Source organism: Chaetura pelagica, unplaced genomic scaffold, assembly GCF_000747805.2.
Source record: "Chaetura pelagica isolate M959 unplaced genomic scaffold, ChaPel_1.0 scaffold471, whole genome shotgun sequence".
NCBI lineage: Eukaryota > Metazoa > Chordata > Aves > Apodiformes > Apodidae > Chaetura > Chaetura pelagica.
Genome location: NW_009952430.1, coordinates 968,611 through 994,014, shown reverse-complemented (window position 1 = coordinate 994,014; position 25,404 = coordinate 968,611). Strand labels below are relative to the sequence as shown.

Below are 25,404 nucleotides of genomic sequence, written 5' to 3'. Positions count from 1 at the left end.
CACAGATAATTGAAATGTGCATGGAATATATTGTGGCCTAATTGCTTTTGTAGCACAGTTAAGTCTGTTTGCAATTGATGAACCTGTTCTGTATACTAACTGAAGTGTCTTGTGTATCTGCTCTTCTGTCTTTCTGTTTTTGCTGTTTCTCTGCCTTAGAGATTCAGAATATTCAGAGAGCCTGTTTCTATGACAATATTACTGGTCTTCATGATCCTCCAGGTGAATGGATGTAAAAACAGTAGGCCTACTAAAGGCAGGGCTGTTGTATCTACAGGAAAACCATTTTTGCTCGTAGGCTTGCATGAACTTCTCATTTCATGCTAACCTTAGGTCTTTACCTCCACAAGGCAAGTGGTCTCTGAGTGCATTCCTGTTCAGTTGCTGCTGCATACATATAGCATCTCTACTCTGTGCATTGCATTGAAGCATTGCAGATAAAAAGGTTTGTTGCTTCCCAGTTCCATGTTGAGATGCAGAATTGCTTCTTAAATGAGAATTCTGGTAATTCCAAGCATTTGAGAGAATGCATAAGCTTTGTAACACCATCAAGCTTCTTTCTGCAGTCCAACATTGACAGAATGCTGGAACGTTTTAGAAAGTGGATGTGTTTTTTGGGAGGAGAGCTGAAGAATGTATTGCAGTATCAGAAGGAGTGCTGCAGTTGTAGTGGGGGTAGTAAGAGAAATAAACTTATTCCAGACTTGTTAGAATGATTATTTTATTTAGAAACCTCTTAATTTTAATATTCCCTGTGTAGAAGCTGCACACATTTTTTTGAGGTATCAAGAAATCAACAAATTCACTTATTTGGAATGTCCTTTTGGAGACACTTTAGATATTTTGTCCAAGCTCTTCCTTATCCTTCTTGGTTAGAAGTACATGGATGTGCAGGTTGAACCTTCAGACTTTCCATCTATACTTGGGTTCATTTTCCACGACTCATGACACATCACATCCTGAAGGAAGCCACTGGTGTTTCCTGGAGTGGATGGTTGTCCAGTCATGCTGCTCGATGGCTACTCTTGACCTATAGGGAAGACTTACATTGATCTTTCGTAATCCTCATGGAAGTGTAAGTAACTTTATTACAGTGGGAGGACAGAGGGGAGCAAAGGAAAAGATACACAATTAACAGATATACAATTCTTTTTAAAACTACATGGCCAAAAGAAGTTGAATGGTGTCAAATTGTTAGTGGTGTCTGGTGAGTGCGTGTTTCTAACACTTACAAGCCGTTATGTTTATCCTGTCTAAGACTGGTTCCCAGTAATCTCTATCCCATTTCTGGTTTAGAACTGAATCCTGCTCCAAAGTAAATATTTGAGATATGATCTTATGAACAACTTGCCACCTAATTATTCTTCTCACTTTAATAAGCTGCTTAGATTCTCATATTCAAAACTGCGTGGAGGATCTGGGCTCTGCTCTGTACTACATGCAAGACCTAGAAGTGATTATTCAAACTTGCTGCCCTTTATTTTTATGCTTTAAATAGTCCTTTTTTTATAGACCTTTGAAAACCCATTGAGTACAAGTATGAGATAAAATATTGTCACTTATTTCTCACAGACAAAACTGATTTTGGTAGCAAAGCATAATTCCCTCTCTTTTGGTTTGAATGAATGGGAAGAAAACTTCACCAGATGTAAATTCTAGCCTACAAATAGTTGTTTCTGGCTGGCCAGCTTGGTTTTCATGGAGAACCAGTACATGTTGTGTATGTGCTCAGTACTGAGAAGTGACAACTATAATGACCTAGGTGTTAAGCCACCTTGGTACTTTGTAGCAAGCTGTTTAAAGAACAGTTGACATGCACATGGAATCATGTTCATGCTTTGGGCCTGAAGTTTTTAATGATGGCAGTCAGATTTCTAATTTGTGCTTCTGAAGAATAAAACATAGAGATCCTTATCCACAATGTTAAAAAGATCAAATAAAAATCTCTAGTCTCATGCTTTGTGGCAGCTTTGAAGTGCTTTGGTGTGCAGTTTTCCTCTTCTGAAACTTGTCTTTTGGGTAGGAAGATCTTTGCAGTTGGAAAACCTAGAGGAATTCCTCAAAAGAGCAGACCAGCAGAAACCTGGCAGATATTTTTCCCCTTTTTGTCATGGAAACAACACTATTTCCTACTCTTCTGTAAATAGTTATGCTTTTAAAACACCTTTGTATAGTCAATGAAACTCAGATTTAATCTATAGAATTACCATAAGTGACTCTTCGTTTGAAGCAAATATGCCCAGATGTCTTATTCCAAATACTCAACCCAGAAATATTTTGCATTGTAAGATTATCCTCCATGGAGGTACTCAAGGCCAGGCTGGCTGAGGCTTTTTGCAGCCTGGTCTAGTGTGAGGTGTCCCTGCTCATATCAGGGAGGTTGGAACCTGCTGATCTTTAAGGTCCCTTCCAACCTTAACCATTCTGTGATTCTGTATTTCAAATAATTTCCAGTTTTCAGGTACGTTTCTTATCTCCAACTTAAGAGAAGGGAAATGGCTTTACTGGTCATGTAGAACTGCAAGTAAAGAGCTGGATATTTTAGTCTGTACCTTCTAAAGGTACACTGTTCTGCTGTATAAGTTTGTGGCTTTTGGTTCCACTGCTTCTGCACAGTGTCCCCAGTCCATGCTGACTGCCTCGCCTACTGACGGCATCTCCTGTCATTTGTTCCACAAAGCTTCTGCTGCTGCACCTACTGCTCCTCCTCCTGCCTAGCTTTGTACCTGACAAGTATCAAAGTGCCCTTAATTATTTCTTCTTGTCCTTCCTAGTGGATCGTATAGTGGGTCTGGATCAGGTCACTGGAATAACAGAGACAGCTTTTGGCTCTGCATACAAGACCAAGAAGGGCATGTTCCGCACTGTCGGCCAGCTCTACAAAGAGTCTCTCACCAAGCTGATGGCAACGCTCCGGAACACCAACCCCAACTTTGTTCGCTGCATCATTCCCAACCATGAGAAGAGGGTATGTGCTACAGACCACTCCTCCCATACAGAGAACAAGTCCTATAAGGAGAGGCTGAGAGAACTGGGGTTGTTTATTTTGGAGAAGGCTGAGGGGAGACCTCATTGCTCCCTACAGCTACCTGAAAAGAAGTTGGGGTGAGGGGGGTGTTGGCCTCTTTCCCAAGTGAATAACAATGGGATTAGAGGAAATGTCCTGAAGCTGCATTATGGGAGGGTTAGAGTGGGTATTGGGAAGAATTCCTTTACCAGAAGAGTGGTCAGGCCCTGGCATAACCTACCTAGGGAGGGGGTGGAGTCACCATCCCTGGAAGTAATTCAAGAAATGTGTAGATGTGGCCTCTCAAGACATGCTCTAGTGAGCGTGGTGGGTTTTTCTGTGTTGGTGGTTGGACTTGGTGATCTTAGAGGTCTTTTCCAGCTGTGACAACTCTGTGTAATTCTTTCTCTTTGCATGCATTCTAACTTATGTGCTGTCTGTGTATTCCCTGTGAAATCAGAAGCCAGGTTTTACAAAGTTTTCACACCGATCAAATACCTTCTTAGTATTCCCCACTCATCCCCTTATTTAGAGAGTTAACTTGATGAAGGGTAGCCTGAAAAACTTCAACTACGGTTTTTCATTAATACAAATGAAAAGATTAAAAATCATGCTTGTTTTGTTTGCCCAGGCTGGAAAGTTGGATCCACATCTGGTTCTAGACCAGCTTCGCTGCAACGGTGTTTTGGAAGGGATAAGGATTTGTCGACAAGGATTTCCTAACAGGATAGTGTTTCAGGAATTTAGACAGAGGTAACAGCAGCAACAATCTCTTGAGTTTTTATGAGATAAAATTCCTTGTTAAATAATTGAAGACCCCCCCAACCCCCACTCCCTTCCTCAACCCAACTGGAAGAAAATCCAAAGCCATGTATTGAGGTGTGAGTGGCTTCAACTTGAAGCAGCTAAATTTTCCAAGTTTATCCTGAAGGGAAAGGGAAGCCCATCTAAAATGGACTTCTGGAAAACTTTCTGAAGAAATTCCATAGCCATGCACTTGATGACTGTAGCTTTGGGGGTTTGTAATGAAGTAGCTTATTGTTTGAATGTAAAAGGTGTTTATTTCATTTGATTTAAAGGTATGAGATCCTTACTCCCAATGCAATTCCAAAAGGTTTTATGGATGGTAAGCAAGCCTGTGAGCGTATGGTAAGTGTTTTTACTTAGATAGTGTTAAAACACTGAAAAGTTGAAATAAAAATTGTCCTTGATGTAAAAGCAATGTGCTTGCCTCTCCATTCAGATCAGAGCATTAGAGCTGGACCCCAACTTATACAGAATTGGACAGAGCAAGATCTTTTTTCGAGCTGGTGTCCTGGCACACTTAGAAGAAGAACGAGATCTGAAAATCACAGACATCATCATCTTCTTCCAGGCAGTCTGTAGAGGATACCTGGCTAGGAAGTATGTATGCTCTTAGGATTTTTCTCCTGGTCATCTTGAGTTTCTTTGATAGGGAACTATCAAAACTTCCATTTCAGGAGAGATTTTCTTATGAAATCATGTTGCCTGAGAAACTGTAATTGTATCCAGGGTAAAGAGGTGAATTTTTACCTAAGAATAAGAGCTTGTGCCTTCATTCCATAGCAGTATCTCCTTTTCTTGATCTTCCCTTTGTCACACATGCAGCTGTTTACAGTACAGCTAGTGGCTGCAAAAAAATCCTTCAGCTGCACTGGCAGTTCTTAGAGATATTCTGGAAAGCTGCTTTTTTAAAATTAAAGGACAATTCTGTGTCTAATCCATCCTGGTTTTATCTTTTTGAGAAAAACATCTGTTAAGGGGAAGAACCAATAGCATTTGTAATTATTGTTTTGAAAATGGTGAATCCAGGTCTTGCTCTGCCTCTTCACATAAGGAATGAATACTCATAAATCCATGTAGTCACTGAAACTTAGAAATAAGCCTGTTTATGGTCTGCAAGTGTTCTAGGGTTGGATAACCTGAAAATTAAACACACGAACAGATGCTCAGCTGTGTTTTACATGGAATGTTTTGCTCTTTCTGTCTCCAGGGCCTTTGCAAAGAAACAACAGCAACTGAGTGCACTGAAAATCCTGCAGAGGAATTGTGCTGCATATTTAAAGCTTAGGCACTGGCAGTGGTGGAGAGTCTTCACAAAGGTTCATTCTATTCTGTTACTTCTTTGAGTTTTGTAAATAGGCAAATGCAAATTCTTACCTGTTCATTTCAAATCTTGGCAGGTGAAGCCTCTTCTTCAAGTCACTCGTCAAGAAGAAGAACTTCAAGCCAAGGATGAAGAGCTAATGAAGGTGAAAGAAAAACAGACAAAAGTGGAGGCAGAACTTGAGGAAATGGAAAGGAAACATCAACAGGTTTGTGCCCGAGATCAGCTCTTGATAGGGAAAATGTATATGGCACTGTATCCTGTGTGAGGGAGTTATGCTGGGGAGATGCTTGTGAGCAATAGCACTGTGGATCAGAGTTAGCTCCTTTCACACTGCTAAAATCTGGAAGAGGAAGATGGAGCATGAACTATTTCTCCAGGAATGCAGAAACATGATGATAATGAAATGACACCTTTTTTTTTTTTGACTTTGCCTACTTTACAGGGGAATTTCAGTAGCAGTGTCATTTTCCTTTTGAGATGTTTTCTGTGGTACCCATGTCATGTTTAAGACTTGGGGAAGGAGTTAAGATAATTAATGGACAAAACCGAAAGTAAATTAATGCTGATAAGCAACTTTGGTATCAATTTAAAGAACAGCTGACAGTGTGAGTAAAGGTAGACATATATTTATCACTGTGGTAATTTTGAGACTTGCTAGAACTGGGATATTTAGAATGGCAAAGCAGCAATTCCTGTTGATGGAAGGGTTGGAAGGCCTGGCCTGAGAGGAGCCTCTAAGGACACTGTGTTTGTCTTGCTTTGGATAAAGGGAGATTGCAGGGAGAGCTCATTGCTCTCTGCAGCTTTCTGAGGTGGGGGATGTGGAGAGGGAGGTGTTGAGCCCAGCGATCCCACAGCAGGACACACAGGATGGTTCAGCTGCATCAGGAGAGGTTCAAACTTGACATTAGGAAATGTTTCTTTACCAAGAGGGTGGTCAGACACAGGAACAGGCTCCCTGGAGAGGTGGTTGCTGCCCCACACATGTCAGTGTTGAGAAGGCATTTGGACAATGCCCTTCATGTGCTTCAACTTTTTGTCAGCCCTGAAGTGATCAAGTGGTTGGAAGAGGTGATGGTTGGAAACAGATGATGGTTGTAGGTCCCTCCCAGGTGGGACTATTCTAGTCTGTTGTCAAGTTCACACAGCAAGAAGTAATGTGTTTCCAGTTCTGTTCCAGTGACTCCAAGTGCCAGCTTCAGCCCAGCTGCTTGTGGCACTGCTCTGCCACTGTGCAGGAGACAGGCACTTTTTGTTGCTGATAGAACAGGGAACACTGGTCAGTCACAGTGGGATCTGTTCCTTAAACTGGGGGCACAAGTGAGTGAATATTGCTGGTGTCTCTTGGACTGCTGGTAAAACCCTCTGCCTTTGGGTTTGGATACAGACCTGGGAACCAAGAGCTGGAGCAGAACTTGGCCTTTAAGTAATTTTGTAGTTGTCATAGGTATCATCTCTCATGAGAAACTTTGAAACTTTACTTACCTTTTGTCTACATTTGCAGCTTCTAGAAGAAAAGAACATTCTTGCAGAGCAGCTACAGGCTGAGACAGAGCTCTTTGCAGAAGCTGAGGAGATGAGGGCTCGCTTGGCTGCCAAAAAACAAGAGCTGGAAGAAATTCTCCATGATTTGGAATCCAGGGTTGAGGAGGAAGAGGAAAGAAACCAAATATTGCAGAACGAGAAAAAGAAAATGCAGGGTCATATTCAGGTAGGTCTCTTGATAACTGTATAGGGAAAAGTGTGCACCCAGGACAGCTGAGGATGGGAATCCAGCATCTCAGTGGCGTGGAGGAATGGAGCTCCTTAGCACCACGTGTAGAATAAAATCAATATGTTTTTTTCTCTTTTCCTGTGATCTCCAGGCATGTGAGGGTGAGGAAACAAAAACCAAAAAGGTCAGAAGGCCCTGTTGGTAGCTCTAGTGTAGATAGAGAGAGCAACGAGGAATGACTGCATGGGGCTTATCTGCTTTCTCATAGAAACAGAGACTGGTGGGATGATGTCACTTATCATACTTTTTGACTGAAGAAAAAGAGCTCTTGATGCCTTTTAATAAGTGTCCATTAATGTCTGAGAATCCTACTTCAAACCAAGAATACATGATTACTTTTCTAGTTGTATCTAGATATTTGTGCCAATATCTGAACTGTTTCACCTGTAATACTGAAATCTAAATTCATACTGAAATCAAGAGATCTGATTTGGTTGTTATAGAGTAGATGATTTTATTTTTATGTTTAGAATTAAGAAGGTGAAAAACTCTGAAGTGAGCATATCTTTCCTAGACAGCACATTTCAGCCAAAGCTGAAATAAGAGTATAAAAAATTCCATGTCTATCACATGGCCCTTAATATCATTACCAGATCATTGATAAAATGAACCTAACAAAAAGTGAACGCATTTTTAGTGCTAGTTAGGGCAGGTGGTGACTTTTGAAAAGAATGCTTTTTTTCACCAATTAAAAAAATAATCATTAACACATGGGTAATCTGGAAACTGCACACATGCAATTGCCTTTCTTTCCAGGACCTGGAGGAACAGCTTGATGAGGAGGAGGGAGCTCGACAGAAGTTGCAGCTAGAAAAAGTGACAGCTGAAGCTAAGATCAAGAAGATGGAAGAAGAGATCCTACTGTTGGAGGACCAAAATTCCAAATTTTTGAAGGTGAGACCAGTGTGCATGGTGGAGATTCTGCATATAAGTAACAGCAGTGGCAGGTGAGAGCTCTCAAAATGTTTGAGAGTGCTCTTAGTATCTGTAGAGTTTGTGCTTGAAGACTTGTGGGGTTGGGACAGGTTGAGGCTGAGACACTTGAAGCTTCTTTAAATTGACTTTTAAAAGGGAGGCATTTGCCATGCATTCTTTCCAATTTCATTCTTTCCAGTTTTCAAATCTAAGACCTGGAAGCAGTGTTTATCATGGCTGCTGTTGTTCTTTGCAAATAATTTCCAACAGGGTACAGCAAACACTGTCTTAAAACCAGGCCTCCTGTGTGTCAAATTCTAAATCTTTCCTGAAAAACAGATGTTCCTGTTGCTGTACCATCCCCATTAATCCTTCATATTGACAGATAGAATCATGGAATGGTTTGGGTTGGAAGGGGCCTTAAAGATCATATAGACCTCTCCTGTATGTGCAGGGACACCTCCCACCAGACCAAGTTGCTTCAAGCCCCATCCAACCTGCCCTTCAACACTGCCAGGGATGGGGCAGCCACAGCTTCCCTGGGCAACCTGGGCCAGGGTCTCACACTGAAGAATTCCGTCCTAATGTCTAACCTAAATCTCCCCTTTTCCAGTTTTAATCCATTACTCCTTGTCCCAAGTCCCTCTCCAGCTTTCCTGTAGCCCCTTCAGGCACTGGAAGGTGCTCTAAGGTCTCCCTGGAGCCTTCCTTTCTCCAGCCTGAACAACCCCAACTCCCTCAGCCTGTCTTCATAGATCAGTCACTTGAAACAAAATTATATATGCTGTGTGAGACCTGTGTGGATTTTGTGTACTCAGTTATTTGTGCTGCTTAGAGACTGTTCAAATTGTATTTCAGAAGTTATTATTTCTCCTCTTTCTCCTAACTAGGAAAAGAAGCTGATGGAGGATCGAATTGCTGAATGTACTTCTCAGCTGGCTGAAGAGGAAGAGAAGGCCAAAAATTTGGCCAAACTCAAAAACAAGCAGGAAATGATGATCACTGATTTGGAAGGTTTGTTCTTACTACACTTGTCTGTTAACAGCTTGGACATCATGCTAGAAAGGACTGGATCACTTTTTGCAGTGGATGCAGAGTCTGGTCCAGTCTTCTGGTCTAACCTTGTATGTTGATACCTTGATAGCTGTTATTTTTATCTAAATCTTGAAAGCAGTTTGTTTTGCTTGGAAGACTTAGTGCATTTGGCTGCTCAGTCTGTCTCGTGTTTAACTTGTTAGTTTTTCATTTTTGAGACTCCATTTCATTTATAGACACTCAGAAATTCATGTTGTTGCATCCATCCCTTAGGAACAAGGTAAAACATCTGCCTCTTGGGAAGCTGCTACACTTTAATAACACATTAGAACAGCATATTTCTGAAAGAATGTTACTAGGCATTCATTTGGCTTCTAATATTTTTTGAATAAGCAAATCTGAATTGTTTTCCTTTCCTTAATGCTTTGTTTATCTAAAATGGTTCAGTTTCTTTGGCCATTTCTGATTGTTCTGCCTGTGTTGCCAGAGGGTAAAGTAGCCCTATAAGTAACCTTTCTTGATTTTTATGGTGCTTTTTTAAAAATTACTTATGGCTGTGAATAGCTATTGTGCAACACTGAATAAACTGCCAAGTCAAAGTTGCAAAATATAAAGCAAAGTTGCTTTCTGTGCCCTAATTTGGAAATAGTTTTTCCACTTACTGTATTGTGGCCTGTCTTGCTGCATATTTTAATAATGATGTGCTTATGGAAGAATACCAAAGTTTAATCTGCACAGGAAAGTATTGAACTCACAGTGATAACAGGTGATGGATGTCCTGTTTCTTTCAAAAATCAAATTCAGAGACCTTAAGATGGGCATATATGGGCTTTACTCACTGGAAAATAATGCTTGAGTAGTTGTGTGCTTAAATCAGGCCTAGTGGTTCTGGAGAGATTTGACAGATGTGTTTGGTTATGGTACTGTTCAGAGACTGATGACCTTGGAAATTAAAGCTTAAACATCAGACATGCCATTTCTTGGCTAGAAAAGCACAGTAAAATGAAATTTGCTCTTTGAGATGATGTAAGAATCCATGAAGGTCTCCCTGCTAGGGTCTTGGCACTGCTAGGGCACTGAAACTTGAAAAAACCAAATGGTTCTGTTTACTCTGAGCTTTCTCAGTTACAAAGTCAGGTCTTATGACACTGTCCTAACTGTTGCTCATGAGAAATAGGATCTAAAACCAGGGAAAAATGCTATTATGGTTGTTTTTTTTTCCCAGTGTGGAACTGTTTAAGAAAAAACAGTGTTACTTTAAATAGTCTGAGAAATCCCAAGTAGCCCTGAGAGGCACTAAGAAATGAGGTCTTTTCCACCCATGACCATTCTGTGATCCTTGAGCATGGCTCCCTTTCCTGTAGAAGATGATATCCTGATCCAGCAGCAGGCTTAGGAAGATTGTGAGAGAAATTTCTATCCTGAGGACCCATGAAGTCCAATAATTGACCAAGTCTAATAACTTAGATTGATGCTAATGCATCTAGAACTGTACTAATAATATGCTAAGCAAAACCTTCCCCTGACTTAAATACGTTACACACCTGGTCATTAGCTCCCCGTGAACAATGCAGCCAGGAACTGTCTTCATCAGCCAACAGGCAGATCATCTAAATGGATTTCATTGCTGTGGCACTGATAACTGGGTGGTTTGCATAAAATACCACCTTAGGGCAGGAGTAACTTGGCTGCACAAATCACTTACCATCAGGATTGCAGAGTCTTGCTAAATAACAGTGGGAAGGGAGTTAGTGGCACAGATACTTGCAGAAATCCAAGTTTTCTTTGAGCTATGCTCTTTTCCAGCTAGACCTTCTGGAGTCTAGCCTAGTCCTTTCAAAACTATGCAAGCCATCATTTTTTCCAGTCACACTTGTTCTTCATTTCTGAATCCTGGTGTCTGTGATCACCAGGCCTAGCAGCTCAAACTGCTCTTTTGTCAGATCCCATTCTATGTATTTTCTGTTGTCCAAAATTTTTCCTCCAGTCATTGACTTTCTGGACTTTCTACTGACTTTTTCTTAACTTTCTACTGAAATCATCCAGATTTCTACTGAAATCATCCAGCTGCAGACTGCAGAAAGAATTGACACAGCATATATGACACTCCCTACCCTTCTTGCTGCCCCATTGCCCTGCCCCTGAATCTTCTGAGCATGACAAGGGCAGAAATTGTGTATAAATATAATTCTTTGCTCCCTTAGAGCGCTTAAAAAAGGAGGAGAAGACCCGACAAGAATTAGAAAAAGCTAAAAGAAAACTTGATGGTGAAACAACAGACCTACAGGACCAAATAGCTGAGCTGCAAGCCCAGATTGAAGAACTGAAGATCCAGCTGGCCAAGAAAGAGGAGGAACTGCAGGCTGCTCTTGCTAGGTCAGAGCATGGTGGGGCTTAGGGCTGTAAAAGTGGGTAGAAACCTGCTTTCCCAGACCAAATTTCAGCTGACTGTGAAGTTACCATTTAGAACTGGGAATGATAAAACAGTAGCCAGTTCACTTTTGTACTGGAACATCTCTGGACACCTGGGGGCTGTGTGTAGATGTGGCAAAAAAGGGCTTCAGTGTTTTGTCTGTATCCTTGCTGATAAGAACAATGTTTCACCAGGGTATAATAGCATTTGGGCTCTGGAATATTTTTCTTTAAGTTTCCCAGAGTTCAGCCTCAAGAGGGGAAAAATCCATGTAAATCTAAGAGAGCCTTCTTAATGGTCAGAGTACTTCACACTACATGTCTTACTCAGTAAAGATTTGTGTGGCAGCCTTGCAGCCACATGGTAAATATCAGCTAAACCTAAACCTTTTGTATTTTTTGGCTAATGATACATAATTTTGTGGGAAGAGAAAATTCTACAGACAGGGTGTATTTTTGGGATGGTGTTGAGATCCACAAAACTGGAGTACTTGAAGGTAAACTTGAAAGTTTGATCATTCCAGCAGTGCATCTGTGGTACCTAGGGCACTGTGCTGCTTCTTGAGAGTAACTGGGCAGTCATGGTTGCCTGTCTGTGAAGTTTTAAAGGTCTATTTTATTCTAGTGGGAAAGTTGAATTATCATCTTATCATATCATATATTCAGCCTGGAGAAGAGAAGGTGTCCTGGTTTGAGCCAGGCTTCAGGGAGAGACCTTCCAGCAGCCTTCCAGTGCCTGAAGGGGCTCCCGGAAAGCTGGGGAGGGACTTCTTATGAGGGTAGGGAGTGAGGGGACAAGAGGTAATGGATTTAAACTGGGAGAGGGGAGATTTGGGTTGGACGTTAGGAAGGGATTCTTTCCTGTGAGGGTGGTGAGAGCCTGGCCCAGGTTGCCCAGGGAAGCTGTGGCTGCCCCATCCCTGGCAGTGTTGAAGGGCAGGTTGGATGGGGCTTGGAGCAACCTGGGCTGGTGGGAGGTGTCCCTGCCCATGCAGGGGGTAGAATGAGATGATCTCTAAGGCCCCTTCCCACCCAAACCAATCCATGATTCGTGTACATCATTTCAATAATGCTGGGCTGCTAGGAGAACAGATCTGAAACTATGAAATATCATTAACTGTTGTGCTTCTGTTTAACAGAGGGGATGAAGAAGCAGTTCAGAAAAACAATGCACTGAAAGTGATAAGAGAGTTACAGGCTCAAATTGCAGAACTCCAGGAAGATCTTGAATCTGAGAAGGCATCGCGCAACAAGGCGGAAAAACAGAAAAGAGATTTAAGTGAAGAGTTGGAGGCTTTAAAAACTGAACTGGAAGATACCTTGGATACCACTGCAGCCCAGCAAGAGCTGAGGTAGGATCTTATGTCTGTGTAAGAAGGCACTATTGAAATTAATTTTAAATTTACAAGGACTCAAACGTTGAGTTTGATAACCACTGCTGCTTCCTCTAGGACAAAGCGAGAGCAAGAGGTGGCTGAACTGAAGAAAGCAATTGAGGAGGAAACCAAAAACCATGAAGCCCAGATCCAGGAAATCAGGCAGAGGCATGCTACTGCCCTGGAAGAGCTCTCTGAGCAACTTGAACAGGCCAAAAGGGTGAGAAAAAAATGAATTACAGAAATATATTCTTCTGCTTCAGGGCTTTTTATCAGTAACATAAGTGTAGTGACCCTTGCCCTGGAGATCTGCAGGCCTGAGTTGTCCTCTGTGCATGCATATCAGTTGTAGTTGAATCAAACAGATCCTGCTGGTTTGCACATACTGCCACTGTTAGACAGTCTGGGCATCTATCTGAACAGTGTTCATTAGACTTGGAAACTGCACCTAGGAGAGAAATTCACGTAGTACCTGTGGGAATTCTCCAGCAGCCACGTGCTTGTTGGGTGAGCAGCAGTTCTCAGCCTGAGTGAGCTGCAGAATGCTTCCAAATCAGGTAAATATCAGCAAATGCTACAAATAATGAACTGTGAGTACAGGTAGTGTAAAAATTCTTCCAGCCACACTTCATGCTCATACTGTGACCTCCTGTGCTATGTATCTGGGGAGTGTCTTACCCATTTGCAGAGCTGTCATATGTTTTCTGGTACACACTACCAGAGGAGGCACACCTGGATAGTGTGGTTCCTCCTAGTGCAGCTTGAGTGTCTTGTTCAGAAGTAGAATTATTCCAATCCTCTCTTTTGTGGAATTATACTTCTGGTCATTCCCAAGTGTATGTGTGGGCAGTTCACATACTGTAGTGTTATTTTTATGTAGGGAATACTTCACAAGTTTCCTTAGTTTAAAACATGAAGTGTGACACATGAGTAGTTAAAGCTGGTGGAAATTACCGTTTATTCACCTGAAGATCCTATTCATGTCTTCTGGTCTTTATTCATTAAATATTCTCAATAAGAACATGAAAAGATGGAAAAAATACCCTGCAATCCTGAACAAAGATCCTGTGCTAAGATGATGTCAGCTCTGGCAATACAGTAAGAATGGCACTTAAACACCCCTTCTGCCAATTATTACTTTAAAAAAAAGGTTTCTGACAAATGTCAGGCAGTGGTGAAAAAAGCTTTATTGTTGTGCACTTCCAGGCTGCAACGCCTACTGAATCCAGGGCAGCTTTAGTTGATATCTTTCCTTTTATTTCTGTGAGATGAGCCGTGCTGAAGTGTTACTGGGCACATTCCTTCCTACTTACAGTGCACTCCAACAGTCATTCTGCAGCACTGACATCCCAGGTCTTGTTGAATTCATAGAAGTGTCTTCTGGTCCTCACTGTTACCTGTGCCACCTGAGAATGGAACAGCATTAACTTAGGCTGACACAGAATGTTACACTGCAGCATTTTCAACACTCCCTCCTTCCAACTTGCTGAGCACTTGGCTTGTCTTTGAACTTGAAAACCTGATTTGTTGGACTGGATTTTTTTAGCAGAAAACTGTTGATATGTAACAAAGTGCTGAATTTCTTTCCTTTTGTCTTTCTTTCTCAGTTCAAAGCAAATCTTGAGAAAAACAAGCAAGGCCTAGAGTCAGACAACAAGGAGTTAGCCTGTGAAGTGAAGGTGCTGCAGCAGGTCAAGGCAGAGTCTGAGCATAAGAGGAAGAAGCTTGATGCTCAGGTGCAAGAACTAACTGCTAAGGTCACAGAAGGAGAGAGACTGAGGGTAGAACTGGCTGAGAAAGCTAACAAGCTGCAGGTAAGGCTGGATGGGAGTCCTGAACTGGGTGAAAATACATAAGGAAGTAAAATCTTTAACCATATGCGGAAAATGACAAGGAGAAACAACTTTCAGAGATGGAGCAGGTCTGCAGGATCTGGGTCTGTAATTGATGGGGGAGGTGATCTCAGTCATGCACTCATCCTTGAGAGGGTCTTGAAGTGGTCACATGCCTCGGGTGGAGATTGCCAGGCAGCCATGACATGAATGCTGAACTTATTGAGCTATGTGAGAATTCTGCCAGCTTCTGAGTACCTGGCTTCTCATTCTGGAGACCAAATCCTGCAGGAGGCTCTGCTGACAGCTGCTGGCCTGCAGGTTTTTGGCCTGGGAATGGAACTGAGTAGATTGGGCTGAACTCATTTGTTGGTGATGGCCACAGGTTTCCTTTGGTGCTTCAAAGTTGGGAGCTTGATAGGGATTGCAAGTAAAGGCCTGTTCTTCTGGGAAATGGAGAAAATGGGCAAAATGCAGGCATGGCTGACTTTTCAGCCATAGCAACAAGTCCTTAGGCAAATAAAGCTAAAGTGCTTCAAAAAGAGAATGACTCAGTCCTGAGAGGAGCTTTTGGGCAGTCTCTCACTGTGTATACAAGTAGCACAGCCTGAAGTGGCAGGAGTTGGCAATTGGCAGTCACCTCTTCTCTTGTAGTGATGCTTTAAACCCAGCTGCCACACTGATAATCCCTGAATTAATGGTCCTGTAAAATACACAAACCTGTAATGCAAAATAGCATTTAAGTATGAATGTGGCTGTTGGAATGACACACTGCTGAACAGCATGCCTGTCTCCTGTTATGGTGCTTCAGCTCTAGACTGACACCCAGCTTCAAGTTGCTAAACTTCAGGATTTTTAACTTGTTGCATTTCTTTTCTGGGGTCTATTGTTGTCTTGGGATTTGTTGAGGTTTTGTGTTCTACAGTTCCACCTCCCAGTGGGATGTGGCTTTGCCCTGAGTCAGCTCCAGGCTGTTACCTTTAGACTGTTTGCTTTGCAGAACGAGCTGGATAATGTCTCAAGCCTCTTGGAGGAAGCAGAGAAGAAAGGCATTAAGTTTGCCAAGGATGCAGCTAGTTTGGAATCCCAGCTCCAGGATACACAGGTGTGTATGCAGTGAAGCCTGAACTTGGAAGCTTTGTTCCTCATTTAGATGCTAAATGCAGAACAGAAAATACATTTTTCATTCATGAGTTGGAAAGTCCCTTGGGTAGAAGCTCTATTTCCTATTGCAGTCTAGTGAACTGCAGTGTAGAATGACTGCAGTTTTTCATTATCTAAGATTCACTGCTTGATACACTGTAGCCTTTCAGTTTCTCTTTTATTTCTTGGTCTTTGTGGGAGATTAATTAAAAAAACCCCAACAACCTTCCAGGTAGAATGTAAATATAATCCTTGAGTTGTATCAAAGGCAGGAGGGGCATAGGCTGTCTTTTACTGACAGCTTACATTCTTAAAACTGTCAGTCTTTGGGTTAAATAATGCAGCTTTATGCATGTATTCATCACTTAAATATACTCTTTTTTCCCCCCTGTATAGAAATGCTAATAGTGACTACTTGAATAGTGTTAATCATAATTGGAGAGGTCTGTGAGGAGCAGGATGGGAGGGAGGGCTGGTGGTTACACCTTTGATTAGTTTCCATTCTGACAGAAGTTTCCACTGCCAGATTACAGCTGTCTTTAAACTGACCTTTATCTTCAAGCAATGCAGCAAAACTTGGAAGGATTCTGCCATTGCAGGATGTGCTGCTATATATTCTTCCCAGGTGATTTAAAACAGGGACTTGTCTGAAAGAAGAAAAAGAATTTTTGAGGGTGACTTCTGTGCTTGTCCCTTCAAAGACAGAAAAGTATCATCCTTTAACTTCTAGAACAGACAGTGGCATGAATTCCCTGATCAGAAATATGCTTTATAAAGGTTTAAATGAACCCAAAAGGAATGAGCAGTGCCTTCTTGAAAACCCACATTACAGACACCTTCATAAGTATGTCCTTGTACAAAAAAAGCTGTCAGGAAAATAATCAAACCTGGAACTTGGTGCAGAGTAATGGAGGGTGGTAGCCCAAGGCCACAGCAAACATGCTGAGAGCCACACTGGACTTGGGCTGTGCCTGTTGTGTCACAGGAGCTGCTTCAGGAAGAAACCCGCCAGAAACTCAACCTGAGCAGTAGGATCAGGCAGCTGGAAGAGGAGAAGAACAACCTGCAAGAGCAGCAGGAGGAGGAAGAGGAGGCCAGGAAGAACTTGGAGAAACAGATGCTTGCCTTGCAGTCCCAGGTAAGCTGCTGTAGATGACAGGACTTGTGTGAGGCCTGTACATTCCAGGTGAGATGAACTGGTGTCCCAAACCCCTTGGAAAAATTACCTGGAATTGGCATACATGTTTGACCGGGTTTCAGAATATAATTTCCTGTGGTCTGTCTTTGTTGTAGTAAAGACTAGTACAACCAACTGCAATGGGCAGGACTTTCCCCCACTTAGTACCCTGCTAGCTCACATTTTTCTTTAACTTTAGCTAAAAATAACATCTCTTTCTGGTTTTGTATCCCACAACTGATGCCTTTCATTCCCTCTTGTGATGCACTACGTGACGTTATTAAATTTCAGCTGGCTGATGCTAAGAAGAAGGTAGATGATGACTTGGGAACCATTGAAGGCTTGGAGGAAAATAAGAAGAAATTGTTGAAGGACATGGAGTCCTTAAGCCAACGCCTGGAGGAGAAGGCAATAGCTTATGATAAGCTGGAAAAGACAAAGAACCGCCTGCAGCAAGAGCTGGATGACTTGATGGTGGATCTAGATCATCAGCGCCAGATTGTATCTAACCTGGAGAAGAAGCAGAAGAAGTTTGATCAGGTAGTCTAGTTTCCTGTCACCTCACTGCTCTCTATGATTTTTTTTGAGGGCATCTTGTTACTGCAGGAATGAGCCTTGTGACAAGGGTCTGACTGGAGCCCTGTGCTTATTGATAAACCTTTTGTCAGCAGCTGGGCCTTTGTTAAGAGTAACTTGTCTCTCAGTGCCAGTGAGCTAAATGCCACTTTTGAGTCTTGTTAGATCAAGTAATAAGCTCTTTCTATACAAAAAGGAAATTATATTGGATCAAAAACTTAAGAATGGTATTGTAATGCCTCAAGGTAGACTAAGAAAGGATGTGAAGGCTGAAAGATGAAACCAATATAAAACGTATTTAATCTTGATTAGTAGCTTGCTTTCCTCATCTCATCCCAGATCAGCTTGTAGCTGTTTTCTTGCTAGCACTTTGATCAAGACTGAGAGACTAGACAGCTTCTGAAGGCCAATTAGACTTAGAGCATTAACCACTTCGTTGACTAAAACACCTGAGGCAGGAGGGACTTGATTATAAACCTGATGAGATGGGTTAATTATTTCTTATGTTCAGTTGCTGGCAGAAGAGAAGAACATTTCTGCCAGATATGCAGAGGAGAGAGATCGTGCTGAAGCAGAAGCAAGAGAGAAGGAAACCAAAGCACTGTCCCTGGCTCGGGCTCTGGAAGAAGCCCTGGAAGCTAAGGAAGAGTTTGAAAGACAGAATAAACAGTTGCGTGCAGATATGGAAGATTTAATGAGCTCTAAAGATGATGTGGGTAAAAATGTAAGTACGTCTCCACACCCTGTTCTTTTAAATATTGCAGAGGGAATGGCACAGGGAAACTCCCTGGCTGCATAAGTATATTGACACAAAAATAGAAGTTTCTGAAGCTGATTTATAACCCAAAATTCTGGAGAAACTGATGTTTAGAATAAGGGAAGGGGGTGGTCTTTATTTACATCAGGCCTCTTCAAAGGAGGTGAGGACATGGAGAGCAGGAGTTGCTGGCCAAATGACTTAGGGCACCTGTGCTAGATTTAAGAGCTTCTCTTGCTCCTCCTTTTAAGAGATGCTTTAAGAGATGCTTTAAGAGATGCTACTGTTCTGATTCAATGTCCAATTCAGAGCATAACAGACATAGTGTTCTGAGTTCATAAAATGTCTTATTTTACTGGGTTCATATAATGTCTTGTTTTGTTGTTAACTGCTGATGTTGAGATACCTGAAGGAGGGGGACTGATTAATGTCTGTGGCTTAGGTCCATGAACTGGAGAAGTCAAAGAGAACTTTAGAGCAACAGGTTGAAGAGATGAGGACTCAGCTTGAGGAACTGGAGGATGAACTGCAGGCCACAGAAGATGCTAAGCTTCGCTTGGAGGTGAACATGCAAGCTATGAAAGCCCAGTTTGAGAGAGATCTGCAAGCCAGAGATGAACAGAATGAAGAGAAAAAGAGGATGCTGGTTAAACAAGTATGTCTATTTTACTGTACTTCATGGTGGGAAGGGGCTGAGGATCTTTTGCCAAAGCTCTGTGGCTTCACTGATAACTTCCTACCAGAAAAATACCACTCTCTGCTTAAAGATCCCTTCCTGTAGAAATCCCAAGCACTGATATTTTCAAAGAGTAGAATAAATCTTGTTGAGGATTGGCCACTGACAACTGTTGGTGTCAGTCTGCTACTGGTGGTCTTAGTGGTTCAGGCAGGATTAGTGACATCTGCCCTAAAGTGATGCCTGAATCACTGATAAAGCTGGTCATGAAGGAGCTAAACAGATGAAATGGAAATGCTTCAGATGCTGAGTTACTGTCCTGGTTTTCCTTTTTGTCAGCTCAAAGATCTCTGCTTCTAATCTGTGGATTTGGTTTTGCCATCTGCAGTGTCTTCCCATGGAGCTTACATTCTGTAGGCTTCTCCAATGGAGTCATTTTAACCCTGTGCTGCAGAGGCCTTTGGGAGTCACCAACCATTGTTTTAGGATTTGGAATTTGCTCCATGGAATCATAGATGGGTTTGGGTTGGAAGGACCTTAAAGGTCATCTAGAGCCAACCTCCTGCATGGACAGGGACACCTCCCACCAGCCCAGGCTGCTCCAAGCCCCATCCAACCTACCCTTCAACACTGCCAGGGATGGGGCAGCCACAGCTTCCCTGGGCAGCCTGGGACAGGCTCTCACCACCCTCACACTCCAGAATTCCCTCCTCATTCCCCTCCTCCAGTTTTCAACCATTCCCCCTTGTCCTCTCACTCCCATCCCTTGTCAAAAGTCCCTCCCCAGCTTTCCTGGAGCCCCTTCAGGTACTGGAAAGCTGCTGTGAGGTCTCCCTGAAGCCTTCCCTTCCATCCCTGGCACTGAGCCTGCCCAACACCTTGACTTCCCAGGTGCGAGAGCTGGAGGCTGAGCTGGAGGACGAACGCAAGCAGAGGGCTCTGGCTGTGGCAGCCAAGAAGAAAATGGAGATGGATCTGAAGGACCTGGAAGGTCAAATAGAAGCTGCAAACAAGGCTCGAGATGAAGCAATCAAGCAGCTACGGAAGCTCCAGGTAGGCACAGCTAATCAAGTGAGCTGCTTTCTCTCCTGGTGAGTCTGTCAAGGGTGTTGCTTTTCATTACAGACATTTGTAGCTTGAAGGCAGAAGGAGGCCCAGGCTCAGCTGTGCTGCCATGTGCCAGTGTATCTGCTCTGAGCTCCCCACCTGCTCCACACTCCTCTCAGCCTTTTGTCACCAGGGAGTTATGATTGTCCCCCCTGTACTTCTACTCACTAGTCACCTTTTCTTTATTTCAACACTTTGCATAAGGATTTCCTGAGCATTGCCCTCTAGCCTGCATTTTAAAATTCGTGGTGTTTTGTATCACTGAACTTACTGATTCTAGCTCAGCTCCTGCTGATTGCTGCTTCCTCCAGCTGCTGGGCTTTTTAAGATGTTACAAGCCAAAAAATACTCCAGAGAAAAAGGAGGAGTAAATTTTAGTTGCTTTGAAAAAGCTTCAAGGTGCTTATTCTTTTTAGTTTGGCAAGAAAAAAAAACAAACAGTCCTTGTGTCAAGGATTTCTTTTCCATTCCCAGAAAAATATATGAGATCTGGTAGAGTTCAGTTTTGCCAAAAAATTTCATGGCAAGACCATGTAAAGCATATGGCAAATCAAATTGCCTATTCACTTGATTTTTTGGCAAGACTATTGCAAATCCTGCTTCAGCTGAACAAGGGCAGTTCTGGAACTGAGCCCTGGATGAAGAGGGAATATGGGTTAAAGCAAGAAATGCTGGTGCTCAGCAGTACCCTGCTGGTTTAGTCCAAGTGGACAGGACAGGTAGAGTGCAAACCTGATCTGTGTCCTTTCACACAACCACCTGAAATCAGTGCTCTCATGACTGGTGTGTTCTGCAGATGCAGGCACAACTTAAATGCAGGTTCTCCAACTTTCTTCCTCTTTTAGCATCTCAATTCAAACTTACTATAGAATCACAGACTGGTTTGGGTTGGGGGGACCTTAAGGATCATCAGGTTCTAACCCCCTGCATGGGCAGGGACACCTCCCACCAGCCCAGGCTGCTCCAAGCCCCATCCAACCTGCCCTTCAACACTGCCAGGGATGGGGCAGCCACAGCTTCCCTGGGCAACCTGGGCCAGGGTTTCACCACCTTCACAGCAAATAATTTCTTCCTAAGATCTCACCTAAATCTCCCCTCTTCCAGATTAAAGTCATTATCCCTTGTCCTCTCCCTCCCTGCCCTTGTCCCAGCTCCCTCCCCAGCTTTCCTGGAGTCCCTTCAGGCACTGGAAGCTGCTCTAAGGTCTCCCTGGAGCCTTCTCTTCTCCAGGCTGAACACCCCAACTCTCCCAGCCTGGCTCCAGAGCAGAGCTGCTCCAGCCCATGGCCTCCTCTGGACTCTCTGCAGGAACTCCATGTCCTTCTTGTGCTGGGGACCCCAGAGCTGACCCCAGCCCTTCAGGGGGGTCTCACCAGAGCAGAGCAGAGGGGGATGGATCCCCTCTGTGGCCCTGCTGGTCACACTGCTTGTGACACAGCCCAGAACACAGTTGGTTTCTGGGCTCCAGTGTGTGGTGCTGGCTCATGGTGAGCTTCTCATCACCCAGGACCACCTAGTCCTTCTCCTCAGGGCTGAACTTCTGCAGATTAGTTTCTTAGTTAAGCATTTCTTAAGGGAAGCATAAAGGTGTTCCTCTAGGTTTGCAAAATGGTGCATTGTGTTACTTCTGCTCTGAGAATAGCTTCTTACCTTGTATTCATTTTTGGGTTTCTTAGTCAATTGAAGTAAATTTTTTACAAGGCATTCCAAGAGCTTTCCATCTCCATCAGTTTCATGATAAATGTAATTGAGCAGCTCTTTATTAGAGTTTTATCCTACAAGAAATAAACCAGATAAATGAGGTTGAGCTTTATAATGTGCTATTTCTGACAAATTGAGTGATGGAAAGATGAGAAAATGAAGTTTTGCTATGAAATTAAGAACTTAAAGTGCATTTAGGTAGAATGAAGCCACTTTGGGATGAAGGTTTTACCTCTTAAGGGCCAAAATGCTTCAGGGCTGCTAATAATTCTTGTCCTAATGCAACATGGCATTTTCTTTCCTCTGCTTTCCAACTGCAGGCTCAGATGAAAGACTATCAGAGGGAGTTGGAAGAAGCCCGTGCCTCCAGAGATGAGATCTTTGCCCAGTCCAAAGAGAGTGAAAAGAAGCTGAAAGGTCTGGAAGCAGAAATACTCCAGCTCCAAGAGGTGAGACTGAAATCCAAGAAATTTGCATTTCTTGTTAGAGTAAGAATATCAGAGGGTAAAAGAAAAAAAAGCAAAAAGCAATCTAGTGAGTTGAACAGAAAAATGAGAGCCAGGAGAACTTTCTCTTCCCCCCTGCCCCAGGTCATTAGTGAACTTCTTGCAGCTTTGTGGGAGTTGTTCTAGCACTCTGGACTTCATCTGTCTGCCTGGGTAGGAGGAAAGCTTCCATACTTGAGGCCTCACTGACATTTGCAGAGTGGTTTGAGAGTCTCTGAAAGGTGCAGTGCACAGTGTCAGTACCAAAATGGGTTATGAAAGTATGTCAAAACCCCACAGTCTCTCCAGTACCTTAGTTGGATCAGTGAAGCCTGTGTAGGGTGGTCACTGCCCTCTTGGGTCCTCATCCCTGTCTCTTCCGGGCACGTTTCCTCTTTGTTGGCAACTGATGTTAGAGCTCCAAGTCCTGCTGCCTCTCACTTATCTCCCATCATGTCCTTGGCTTACCACAAGGTCAAGCATCAGCAGAATTGCCTTGTGTGAGAAGCTGCCTCTTTTTTTGACCCATGTTAGCTGCAGATCACAGTGTGAAGCAATCAAAGATTTCACTACACTTGCTGTTTGAGCCTTTACAGAGAACACAGGACTTAGTAGATCTTCTCTGTGTCATTCTTTTGTGGACTTCAGACTTCTCTTGCACTTGCAGTGCATTCAGTTGTCCCTCCCAGGAAGTGCTTGGGTGTTTCTGCCACTGAAACCCTTCCATGACACAAGGTGCAGAGCTGTTTCTGCTCTTCTGCTCAAGCTTTTATTTTCTATACTTAGCTTGCATTTTTACTGTGCACTCTGTAAGAACCCAAAACCTTGGCCTAATTTAGAGCCCACTTTACACTGAATGTGCTTATTAGAGCAGGTGACAGGATGGTTTTCTCCTGCTGTTTAGAGCTTGAATGTCACTGATGCTCACAGATTTATTTTTTCCTTAACTGTGCCAAGAACACTTGAGGGACAGGGACGAATAAACCCATGGAGTCACAGGGCAGCTCAGGGGGGTAAATCTCAGGATGATGTGTCCTGCTAGCTTCTACAGCAGTTGCTTCTGCTTCTCCACTAAAAGACCTCAGGGATATCACACTTCACAGCATCTCCCTGAAGTTACTGGAAGGCTAAAGTGATTGCAGAAGTTTTCAGATTCCTAATGCTGAAATGGATCTTTTCCCAAACCTTCCCAGGAGTTTGCTGCCTCGGAAAGAGCCCGTCGTCATGCTGAGCAAGAAAGGGATGAGTTGGCTGATGAGATTGCAAACAGTGCTTCAGGAAAGTGAGTCACCAAATGTATTCATTGTGCTTCTGGAGACCTTCAGGCACCAGGAGCTGTGGTTCTGCTTGACAACTCTGTACTGACCTGTCTTCATGGTAGAAATTCCTTGGTGGTTATGGAGAGAAGTGCAGACGCAGTAGCTTCTCGTGGCAATTTGCAGTGCCTGAAGTATCAGAAGTAAACTGGCCAGTAGCTTTGCATGAGATCTGACCGTGTCTTGACCCAGATACTCCCTTTCTAGGTCAGCTCTGCTGGACGAGAAGCGCCGGCTGGAGGCTCGGATCGCGCAGCTGGAGGAGGAGCTGGAGGAGGAGCAGAGCAACATGGAGCTCCTCAACGAGCGGTTCCGGAAGACCACGCTGCAGGTGACCCCTCTGGCCGTGCTGCAGGGGCAGCTGGTGCTTCAGTGTGCAGCCAAGTGGAGGCTCTGAACAGCACCAGGTGATCCCCTGCTCTCCTCCTGGCAGGTGGACACGCTGAACTCGGAGCTGGCGGGGGAGCGAAGCGCTGCCCAGAAGAGCGAGAATGCACGGCAGCAGCTGGAGAGGCAGAACAAGGAGCTGAAAGCCAAGCTGCAGGAGCTGGAGGGGTCTGTGAAGTCCAAGTTCAAGGCAACAATATCTACTCTAGAAGCCAAGATTGTGCAGCTAGAAGAACAGCTTGAGCAGGAAGCCAAGTAAGGAAAACAAATAATTTGTTTGCCTGTGTTTGCTCTGTCAGTTGAGTGTCTGAAACCCCCGTGCACAGCTCTCGGGGGGGCTGAGATGTGAGCTTTCCTCACAGCCTGGTGGGTTTATTATCCAAAAATTGCTGTTGAGGGGGACACTTTAGCAAGGCAGTTGAAAAGTACCAGGGGTTAAAAATTTCAGCATCTATTTACTCATTACTCTTGCAGTTAGCCAGGTGAGTATGTTGACTGGTAGTTGAAGGAACCACAAGATGCTGCAGAAGTTTCTTGAGACAAGATGAGACATCCCCTTGGGACACCTGCTCTCTTTGGTTAGAGGAAGCAAGTTGAACAGTTTAGTGTGACAGCTTAAGTTAGTTGCAGTGACTCCTGTGCTCTGCAGAAGTCTTTCTGCCATGAGCTCTTCTGTCTGTTACTGCCATCTTGGTCCTCCAAATAATTCTTTTTTAGCTAGTTCCTCCCAGAAGCTGAAGATGGGCTGTCTTACCAGCATCTCCCTTCTCCTTGTGCTTTTGGCTCCATGGGAGGACTGTGTGACCAGTTAGCAAGAACTTGAAAGCTGCTCTGTCCAGTCTTATTGTGAAGAAGCACCCTCTTACACCTCTTCCCAGCCTGCAGGCCACACTCACACTGCTCCAGTGTGAAGGCTTCGTGGTTCAGAGCTTCATGCTTCAGAGCTGCATCCCAGCCACCAGCTGCTGAAGCTGAGTCAGTTCTGGTGGTGGTGGCAGGTGTGTTCAGAGGAATCAAGTATCAGTTACACTTGGAGGTGCTGGAGTGTGTACAGAGAAGAGCCACCAAGTTGGGGAAGGGTCTAGACAGCAAGTGATACAAGGAGCAGCTGAGGTGACTGAGGATGTTTAGTTTGGAGAAAAGGAGGATGAAGGGAAACATCATTGTCCTCTACAAGTACCTGAAAGGAGGTTGTAGGGGTGGGGAGTGTTGGCCTCTTCTCCCAAATAAATAAGGACAGGACCAGAGGAAATGGCCTGAAGTTGGGCCAGGGGAGGGTTAAACTGGATATTAGGAAGAATTTCTACAGGGAAGGAGTGGTCAGGCACTGGAACAGGCTGCTCAGGGAGGTGGTGGAGTCACCATCCTTGGATGAATTCAAGAAATGTGTAGATGTGGCACTTCAGGACATGCTCTAGTGGCCCAGGTTGTGGGGTTTTACGTGGGTGTTTGTTGTTAGTCTGGGGTTTGTTTTGTTTTGTGAGTTGTTTGACTCAGTGATCCCAGAGGTCCTTTCCAACCATGATGATCCTGTGAGGCCAGAGCCTTTCAGAAAGGACAGATCTTGTGTTCCCAACCTTCAAGTACCAGGGTAAAT

At 43.6% G+C, this 25,404-nt stretch overlaps 1 protein-coding gene across 3 annotated transcripts in view; it reads left to right on the top strand.

Moving 5' to 3' along the window:
* The window catches only part of MYH10 (myosin, heavy chain 10, non-muscle), a 101,367-nt gene that overhangs the window by 73,306 nt on the left and 2,657 nt on the right, over window positions 1–25,404 (top strand). For 2 of the 3 annotated variants that reach the window (XM_010008237.1, XM_010008236.1), the window contains 23 exons: window positions 2,775–2,968; window positions 3,639–3,760; window positions 4,087–4,156; window positions 4,251–4,411; window positions 5,022–5,130; window positions 5,212–5,343; window positions 6,643–6,849; window positions 7,669–7,806; window positions 8,718–8,841; window positions 11,067–11,238; window positions 12,414–12,626; window positions 12,726–12,870; window positions 14,258–14,464; window positions 15,483–15,587; window positions 16,611–16,763; window positions 17,094–17,342; window positions 17,890–18,102; window positions 18,578–18,790; window positions 19,703–19,864; window positions 21,940–22,068; window positions 23,298–23,386; window positions 23,628–23,751; window positions 23,854–24,062. In XM_010008237.1, coding sequence (XP_010006539.1) covers window positions 2,775–2,968; window positions 3,639–3,760; window positions 4,087–4,156; window positions 4,251–4,411; window positions 5,022–5,130; window positions 5,212–5,343; window positions 6,643–6,849; window positions 7,669–7,806; window positions 8,718–8,841; window positions 11,067–11,238; window positions 12,414–12,626; window positions 12,726–12,870; window positions 14,258–14,464; window positions 15,483–15,587; window positions 16,611–16,763; window positions 17,094–17,342; window positions 17,890–18,102; window positions 18,578–18,790; window positions 19,703–19,864; window positions 21,940–22,068; window positions 23,298–23,386; window positions 23,628–23,751; window positions 23,854–24,062 — 3,640 coding nt within the window. Of the gene's footprint in view, window positions 1–159; window positions 223–2,774; window positions 2,969–3,638; window positions 3,761–4,086; window positions 4,157–4,250; window positions 4,412–5,021; window positions 5,131–5,211; window positions 5,344–6,642; window positions 6,850–7,668; window positions 7,807–8,717; window positions 8,842–11,066; window positions 11,239–12,413; window positions 12,627–12,725; window positions 12,871–14,257; window positions 14,465–15,482; window positions 15,588–16,610; window positions 16,764–17,093; window positions 17,343–17,889; window positions 18,103–18,577; window positions 18,791–19,702; window positions 19,865–21,939; window positions 22,069–23,297; window positions 23,387–23,627; window positions 23,752–23,853; window positions 24,063–25,404 lie in introns of all 3 variants that reach the window. The other variant, XM_010008235.1, reaches the window with a different exon arrangement.